Source organism: Pinus tabuliformis, chromosome 4_1 (assembly GCF_031772625.1).
Source record: "Pinus tabuliformis cultivar Carrire ecotype Pingquan chromosome 4_1, CPIR1, whole genome shotgun sequence".
Classification (NCBI taxonomy): Eukaryota; Viridiplantae; Streptophyta; class Pinopsida; order Pinales; family Pinaceae; genus Pinus; species Pinus tabuliformis.
The window spans coordinates 321,882,152-321,891,595 of NC_142303.1; the positions used below are offsets into that span (position 1 = coordinate 321,882,152).

Sequence of the window (9,444 nt, forward strand, 5' to 3'; positions counted from 1 at the left end):
CAAAACATTCGATAGTCCCCATGCATTTAACATCTTCAGCCTTCCTTTTCTAAAGCCCATGGCTATTCCTCCCGAGTGACCTGAAGCATCCGCAGCTATGAAGACCCAACCCGGTAGAAGAGAACAGAGAGACGATTCAATATCCATACTTTTGCCCAATGTCTCTTGAAGAAAGACTATATCCGGGTTATTACGCGAGATAAGGTCTTTTAGTGCTAGTTTTTTAGGTTTACTAGCTAACCCCCTACAATTCCATGAAAGACAGATCATTTAATAACCGTCTCAGGGGGTTTTGCTGCTCTAAGCGCCCCAGGAATTGTCATCTGTTTCCCATCAGCTACATCAAAAATTGCTTTAACTTGAGTTTTTGATAGCAGGGATTTTCGCCCTCTACCCTTCTTAGAAAAGCTCTTAGGAGTCTCCACCCCTAATCCACCTACAGGCTCCATAGTCTCATACGAACAAACCGACTTCTTACTTAGGGATCTAAGGTTATAATGTCGAGCAGCAGAAGAAGGCCCAGCACCCTTACCCAATGGGGGAAAATCCTCACAGTTCAGATTTAAGGAGGGCATTTCGGCAGAGAGATTATCAATATTTTGCATGACATCATTACAATTATTTAACAGAGAAGTACCCCCAACAATAGAATCAGAGATAAAGGCAGAATTTTTTGAGGAGGACTGCATACCCGTTTGTTCATCTTCGACAACGGCGTCCGGACCAGGAGGAGAAGTGTCCATCATCAGCTGATCATCTGGAGAAAGCACCGGGCCACCGTCCTCCTTGGACTTTCCTTCCTCAGACTGATACAGTTTCTCTTCCGCAGCAGCTCCAATTTGAGTAGGCTCCTCCAACTGGCTCTCAACATGCCTCTTGGGCCCTTCCCATTCCTCTTCATCCTTTTGGGTCCTCCTCCTTCGCCTTCCCAACGGGCAATCCCTCGCCAGATGCCCGTACTCGTGGCAGCGATGACAGCGGAACGGGAGGAGTTCATAATCTAATTTCTGTTCAACTTTATACTCCTTATAGCGCAGGGTTATAGATTTTGCCAGTCCATCCTTGGGGTTGAGTCTCACCAGAATTCTTGCCACACCTTTCTCATAGGTATGCAGATACGACCTATCGGCATCCAGGTAGGTACCCAGCAAATTTCCTATAGACTTGAAGACAGAGTCCGCCCATAGAAACGGGGGTAAACTTGGTGCCCTGACCCAAACAGGGAACTCGTCGACCTTTTCTGTTTCAGCATCGAAGAGCGGTGTCCATCTTTTGAAAAACACTGGCCGGTTTCCAAATGCCCAATTCTGCCCTTCGACCCACTCCAATGCCTCCTTACAGTCAAAACTGGCCATGAACCATCCTTTGACCAGAGCATTTGATTTGAAAGAAGCCGCTGGGGTACCCAACCACTGACTCTCCGCCCACTGCCTGAGGGCTTTGCCTGAGACAGGCCTCCCTCTGATCCTGCCCACGAGCGTGACCTCAGCCACATCTAGCACGTCCTCTACCTGCACATCCATACCCAGAACCAGCTCCGAAAAGCACTTCGTCTTCAAAAGTTTTGATTTCTTTCTCTTTTCCCCTGTCCTTCTCAGCTCCGGCTCGGCATTCTTATCTCCGAGATCAGGGGTTTGTTCTCCAGCTCCCCTCTGTGCCCCATCTTCGGCCCCTGCTGCATGATCAACCCCATTACTTGACGGAGATTCGACAAGCCCTTCAATCGGACTGCCAACCTTCCCTGCCACCGAGGGGCCCTCCGCTAATCCTTCGCCTGCACCAAAACCCTGCTTTGCATGCCTACCCGGTTCGAAAGCCAAACCCTCCGACCCAACAAAACTCTGATAGGAATCCTTAGAGAAAAGGCCTCTGTTAACCGCCGACAGGTGGGAGTTTCCTCCGACCTCCTTCCCTGAAGCTTTTAATCCCCCTACGGGTCTCCAAACCCCTACGTTTTGCACCGAATTTATGATATCCTCTAAACCTCCAGACGGACAGAAAATTTTTGATGGCGATAATGACTTACCGGTCGGCGCAACGAAACCCTTGCCTCCCCATGTGTTCGGCTCTACTTTAGGGTTTTCCTTCACAGGGTCTTTTCCAGAGATACCCAGGTTGCCCGACAGGTCCCAGCTCTCGTCCAGCAGACCCTTCGCATAACTTGAGGCTCTTGAGGCAGCCGCCGCGACCGAAACAGCTCCATGTCCTTCAGACTTGTCAAATAACTCTCCAAGGTTCTGCGCATTGATCTCCTTTCCCCATACCGTGAGCAAATCTTCAGGGGATGGGTCCAGCTCCACCGACTCATTTGCATTTACCATGGTAAAAAGTTAAATGCCGGAAATAGCAATGCCTCCTTGCAACCGTTACCCGAGACAGACGCTGAAAAAACCGCCTACAGGCAAAAAGAACAGGCTTATGCAAGACCGGGACAGCAAAACTCCAAGGAAGTTTCACGGGCTTGAAAAACATGAAACCGCCCTCGCATCAACTAAACCGAGACAGGTAAACCGCCAGCCTGAAAGGGAAGTTTCCTTTAGCCCGCCGTCAATAGCACCGTTGACCCACGCAGATAGACACGGCTCTATGCATCCGCCAGCTCTGCAGGCCCCGTACCTGCGTGTCATTCTGCAGAGTCCTGCATCACCTAGGCCTAGGGCCTAGGGTTCCAGGATCGAAACCCTCCCTCGCCATCCGGTCCATGTCTTGTTCAATTTGAAGATTTTATTTATATGTTACTCAAAATGAAATTCTCTTAACCTGCTATTTATCTATTTATCAAATATAGTTAGTTTTCTTTTACACTTAATAGATATATGAAATAAAAATATATCTACATATTATAAAATCTTTTATTTCCATCCATTTAAACAACTTTATTTTCTATATCAATACAACAATTAATAAAATAAAAAATATAACAATAAAATTAAACAAATAGTACATTAAAAATGTAACCAACCTTGACAAGCCTCCCTTATTGAAACAATTCAAAATATCAAATATAGGAAAAATATTTGTAACATCATTTAAGAAACTTCCAATACCGTTGATGGGATAAACACACGTGGCATATCCATCATTGTATACGTTAAAATCGGTTTGCTTAATGCAATCTGGTTTACAATTACTCGGTTGTCGAAATATAGAATCTCATATAATTATTTTCCGTCAAAGTATAACAAAAGCTGGAAATTCTTTTAATTATTTTCGTTAAATACATTGGTATATCTAAGTATCTTATTATTTTTATATTACATTGACATTCCGCTTAAAATTTAGTGCTTTAATAGATTTTTGTGAGGCTGCTTCCTGTACCGCGCCCTTTTAAGACATATTCACGAAATCCGGGAATATGAATATTTGCGATGTAATTTTTCCACACGATATTCTTAACATCAAATCCGAAATTCTCTCGTTCATCTCGAGAGAGCTTTTGAAACAGTTTTTCAGAATTGGAGATATCGAATCTGCACAAATATATTAAATAAATTATTAACGTATGCTGGGTGATTACCAATTAAATTTTTTAAAACAAAAATTTGTATTTCATCTTCATTCCACATAATTCACCTTCCTTCGTAGAATGAATATGGCTCGTAGATCTTGGCCAGGTGCTTCAATCGCTGTAACATATATTTTGTAGATGAACTAGATAACCCGGCTATCTGCAAGATGACTATCAGTTTGCAATGATTCATTTCATGCAGTTTAATTTATTTTGGTGGATCGATAATTTTTTGATTAACTAGTTTACTTTTTGAACTGAGATCCTATTAAAAATAAAATTTACAGTCTTTTCAAATTCCACTCATATTCATCAAATTTAAAAAATATTCCAAAGTATATTCCAAAATACATAATTAAATTACTAGAGACTAGTAAGAAACACAAAGTATCGTTACAACTTACGTTCTTTAGTGAACTAACAGTTGTGTCCAGAGCCTGTCCATAATTCTCCATAGTATTAACGCAGGTCAATGGCTTCAGCAATTTTACTGGGTTTCCTTTGTGATCAATGTATGAATTACATTTAAAATGTTCAAATATTATTTTCAAAAATTCTTGAATGGTTAGGGGATTTACCACGGAAGAAGCAACATGATAAACCTTTACCCCACGGTTTCCTGCTTGTTTGGCCATGGCTGCTAAAGTTGCATTCACAACCATGTCTACAGGTATCTGCAATTTGAATTCAACCAAAACAAATAACACATTTAAGAGAAAAAAAAATGTTTAGAATTTGAATTCAACCAAAACAAATAACACATTTAAGAGAAAAAAAAAATGTTTAGATAATGGTATTTTTGGATCAATCACATTAGATTTTTGAGCAGAGGTTTTAAATTATTTGTTGAGGGAAGACTTGATTTATCCAGAGAAGTAAATAGTGCACAGAAACTCCAGAAAAATCAAATTAATTTATTTAAATAATGAAATAAAAATTTGGAACCATTCACTTTCATTCTCAAAATATAATAAAAAACCTAATCTAACATTTTTTATTATTATTAAATAGTATGGAAATACTCCACACAAATTGAAAATTAATAAAAAAATATTTTTCAATGTTAAGAGGTGCTCACCAGATCGAGCACAGCATCTGGATCTGCGAAAAAGCAAGATAGTTGACCTTTACCATAGTGCATAACGATTGGATCAATCATTCTGCAGGTAAGTGGAATAGTTGATTTAGCTGTTGTTATGATGTAATATATTAATATTGTGTGAGAATGGGCCAATAATGATACTTACCTCTGGCCTTCTATCCATCCAGGAAAAGGTTGAGTGTATGTGCTTTCAACAATACTGGGACGAACAATAACTACGGGTAAATCTTTGGTGTGATTACATATTACCATCTCCGCCATTGCTTTGCTGAACGCGTAAGTATCCTGCCATCCGAATGCTTTTGCTCTGAAAAATAGCGTTTCAATCACTTTTTATTAGGAATTTGACTCTAAGCTTATCTTTTATTATTATTATTTTAATAATTAATTTAAATTCTTAAATACAGAAGAAGATATAGATTTTTTTACATGAACTCATTCAAGTCATTACAAAAGTATATGAAAGATGGGAATTAAAATTACGTAATTTTCTCATAAAAACATGATATCGATTAAATTTAATAAAAATTAAAATGTGATAATAAAATAGTAAGTGAAATTAATTCAATTTACTGTAGTGTAATTTTATTTAAATTAACAAAATTATAAATATTTTTTAATTAAAAAATCATAATATTATATTATATCATATTAAAAAAAAATTAAATCTAATTAATATCTAAAAACATAAATCATTTATATTTTATTTTATAAATTAAAACAATGATTATTTATATGTGTATCGGTAAATAAACAATTATATTAAAATTTATATATATAATTAAAGTTATGCATATTATATTAAATTTTTTGTTTTTTTTTTTTTTTTCAAAATAATATATATATATATTTGGGAAAGAGTAATTGGTAATCTAAATAATGTGAAATTAAAGTTTTTTGTAACTTGGTATAGGTTGTAAACTTCTAGAGCTTTACTAGACTAGAAGTTAATTGTGAGGGCTTTAGCCTCCAACCCAACCAACATTGTTTCTAGATCACGATAAATGCCCATTTACCCCATATTGAGGGACACCATGAGCTTGACATCAATCTTTAGGATTCCCAAACTTTTAAAATCCAACCTTGGCAAAGTCTCTAGCTGAATGATGTAACCACAAGTCTCCTATTTTATGTTTTTGGTTAGGAAACTTTCTTTTATTTTCATAGATAAACTACAATTATGGATGGCCAAATCCACCCCATGGATTATGCCATATTGCAAAGGAAAGGTATTGAGCTTTGTACACTATGATATAATGTAAGGTAGTTAATTAATAAAAAAAACCATATATATTATCAATAAGTATTTTTCTATATGATGATGATGATGATTAACATCCAGCTAGATCAATGAGTTTTGCACATTTAACAAGTCAAAGAGTGTGGCAAATGTTGGATTAACAATTATCGAAAGGAATGTTCTCAAAAGAAAAATAATATCTCAATTTTTGCACTCAAAGAAAGGTTCACACTTAACATATTTGATCTCTCTTGAGATTTAGTATATAAAAAATTTAAATAGACCTATACTAAAATAATTAAAAAATGTTTAAATACAATTAAATTTTTTTTGGAAGGGAAATCTAGACATACACTTCTTGAAATTTAGTATGTACAAAATTTAAATAGACATATGCTAAAATAAATAAAAAATATTAATTACAATTATTATTTTTTTCTAAGGGAAATCTAGATATATCTAGATATATTCAACTGAAGGGATGACATCCCGACGAAACTAATTAGACCCTATCCCCAAAGGCCTCCATGAGAATTGACCCATGACCTTCCAATAACCAAGTGCTTTAGCAACTGGACCTCAAATACCCTTACCCATAAAAATGGAAAAAAACTTAACCCATAAACTCAAACTAACCTATAGCCTCAAACTAAACCATAACCTTAAACTAGACCATAACCTCAAACTAGACCATAACCTCAAACTACAATTATTTAAATAAAACTAATATAAATATATCTATAAAATATGTTAATTTGCAAAAAATAATATGTTCATACCTCTTTTCAAAAACCTATCGATAACTATTAATATTTAATACGTTAAAACAATGAATTTTATTCTATTTCAAAAAACAGTAATCTAGATTTTTTGAAAAAAAAAAAAAAAACAAAACATTTTCATCGAAAAGGAAGATTAACAACTATCTTCATAACATCACCTTTCCATTCCTAAATCCTTCATCCTTTGAGCGATTTTCGCTTTCTTCAACTTGCAGCTTTGGAGATTTGAAAATTCATTCTCAAAATCTTCGAGAGCTTTGTTTGCTAAATGAAATTCTCCCTGGACGTCCAGAGGTGGAACAGAGGCTGATTTCTCCCTGGCTATACTGTACCCCACCTCAAAAGGCTCCTCCAATGATCGACCTTCTCTCTGCCCGTTGACATATGCTGTAATGAAATGAAATGAAGCATGATCAGAAATAAGCCCGACCGATGATGAGATCAGAAACCGCGAGTGAGATCGATGGGTTACCGGTAGAGATGTGCAAGAAAAGTTGGGATTTCTCGCAGCATTTGCCAAACTCCAGAAGGCGAATAATTGCTTTTGTGTTCGTTTCCAAGGCCACATCATATCTGTATGATTTTAATTGTATCTACGGTGAGCAGTTTGGACATAACATGAAAATGTACAGCCAAAAGAATCATACTTCTTTGGATTCTCGCTTTCACTGAAACTGTTTGTATAATATGAAAATCTAACATAGAATTTTGTTAGAAGAAAATGCTTATATATATATATATATACCTTTCATCAAATGTTGTAGTGGCCGCCGAGCTGACAATAATGTCCACCTCCTTTCTGAGCACATCGACCATATCTTTTTCAATTCCCAGATTTTCTTTCGTCATATCGCCCGCGACAGGGACCAGTTTTTTCAGCAAGAAATCTTGGAATCCATTGCCATGAATTTCACGCAACCCATTAAATAAGTCGGTGTTCAGAACCTACTTTTCACATATCATTAGGGTTGAACTCAGCATGCCATAAGTCTGCATTATCAACATGTCAAAATAAATTGCTCTAAAATAAATAAATAGATTGGGAAACCTACTATCTCATGTAATTATTATTTTTTTCGTTTTTTTTCTTTTTGTGAATTGGTAGAAGGATAATTTGCTTGAATGCTTTCTGGCATCTAATTTTGTTTATCATGTTAGATAAAATTACCGCATCTAATTTTTTTAAAATTACTGCATCTAATTTTGTTTCTCATAAAATTATACTGACAAAAAGTACTTGTCATACTTCATTCATCAATCTATTTAACGCAGAGTTGGACTCGTCAGCCCTGATTATCAAAAACATCTTTCCCACATCTGGTTGCATCCTCAGAATTTTTTCTATCAACACTGCACATATAAAGAAACGACCGTGATCAAGCTTAAATCTACCAAGTATATAACTGAGAATAATTAATAAGTTGAGGAGGTGCCCCATACCTTTGGCCAGAAAACCCGTGGCACCTGTGATGAGCAAGTTCTTCTCCCTCAGAAAATCTACAATTCCAAGACCCATACCCATGCATGGAGCTCTATCAGTGCGCTCAATATCCTTCGCAGCAACTGTGGCCTCCCGTAATACACATCTTTCGTTCAATAAAGTGCCTTTTGAGGTACACGCTTCATGTTTTCCCCTCTTCAATGCTAACCCATATGTTTCTGGTCCTGAGCCGCAGAATCGATTAAGTGTTCTCGATATATTACTTCCCATTTGATTTATTAGTGCGGAGCTGGGCCGCAGAATGGTCCTGTCGACTGGAGGGAGCAGTTCTGATTTCTTATGCAAATAACTAGGAGACAAAAAGTCTGAACTTAGAAATGTTTGTGATAAACCCATTATAGACCCACACAATTTTACAGAGAAATTAATTCACACAACCTTAAAAAAAGGCTGAAACTGTGTTGTTTTCCGAGACATCCCCTGACCTATCTGTTATATATATAGACTTTGTCCACGGCAAATTGCGGAGTGACCACGTTATCAACTCACAGAACGCGGGTATAACTACGAGCAATGAATGAATGCGGAGTGACCACGTTATCAACTCACAGAACGCAGGTATAACTACGAGCAATGAATGAATGTATACTTTAAAGAAAAGTTATAAAAATACAGCCAACCGCAATACCAACAACAACAATAATAACCAGCACAATCACATAATTACGGATAATTACTTACAATTGCAACGAATCATTGGTTCAATACGTTTACCTAATACGATTGATATACATTAGATTAGTCATTTTCCATATTGTTTCATAGTACGATTGCATAATTAAAGATGATTGATATACATTGGATTAGCCATTTTCTACATTTCAATTTTATAGTAGTCTTTAGTTTTCAAAATTGATTTTTCTTACCTATAACATACATTAATAACATGATAATAGGTAACGCACCCCTATAATCAAAATCAAAGGTTGTGAATAACACGATAATAGCTAACCCAATCCTATAATCAAAATCAAAGGTGGTTGGTATACATGGATCAACTACCATTTTTTTCTATTCAAAATTAATAACCTCATTTTCAAAATTTTAAAATCAATCACTTCTATGGATTATATTAAGTATTTTTTATTATATGACAGTGTTTATTTACTTATAATTGATAAATACTAACATAATTATATAATTAAAAGTGAGGTATAATAATCAATAATTTTTAGTCATTTAAAATTAATAGAGTTTGAGTAGACCTAATAGTTAAGAGCATGTGTTTCCTCTTAAGAAATTACAGTTTCAAAATCAAAAAGGTAGAATATGCATGCCTTCATAAACTTAGCAATCAAATCCCCACAAACA

General features: G+C 36.1%; 1 protein-coding gene across 3 annotated transcripts; it reads right to left on the reverse strand.

The window, feature by feature from the left end:
- Positions 1–3,178: 3,178 nt before the first annotated feature.
- Positions 3,179–8,939, reverse strand: LOC149175589 (fatty acyl-CoA reductase 2, chloroplastic-like). 3 transcript variants are annotated; one of them, XM_089422896.1, is made up of 11 exons: positions 8,073–8,939; positions 7,879–7,982; positions 7,378–7,577; positions 7,105–7,205; positions 6,791–7,019; positions 4,756–4,917; positions 4,587–4,668; positions 4,087–4,182; positions 3,913–3,945; positions 3,574–3,668; positions 3,180–3,470 (listed from the first exon to the last, which is right to left on the reverse strand). In XM_089422896.1, the coding sequence occupies exons 1-11, from the start codon at positions 8,467–8,469 to the stop codon at positions 3,287–3,289; spliced, it is 1,683 nt and encodes a 560-aa protein (XP_089279022.1). In that variant the 5' UTR covers positions 8,470–8,939; the 3' UTR covers positions 3,180–3,286. The 3 variants fall into 3 exon arrangements, with proteins under 3 accessions (XP_089279021.1, XP_089279022.1, XP_089279023.1); XM_089422895.1 differs by having other exon boundaries at positions 3,179–3,470; positions 3,913–4,182; XM_089422897.1 differs by lacking the exon at positions 3,913–3,945.
- Positions 8,940–9,444: the final 505 nt, after the last annotated feature.

What these genes read in the sequence shown, in the direction of transcription:
- LOC149175589 (XM_089422895.1), bottom strand. Translation starts at nt 8,469, where the DNA reads ATGGGTTTATCACAAACATTTCTAAGTTCAGACTTTTTGTCTCCTAGT. An exon ending in CACGGGTTTTCTGGCCAAAG is followed by an intron (nt 7,983 to 8,072) that starts GTATGGGGCACC and finishes TTATATGTGCAG; the next exon opens with TGTTGATAGAAAAAATTCTG. An exon ending in TAAATAGATTGATGAATGAA is followed by an intron (nt 7,578 to 7,878) that starts GTATGACAAGTA and finishes TGTGAAAAGTAG; the next exon opens with GTTCTGAACACCGACTTATT.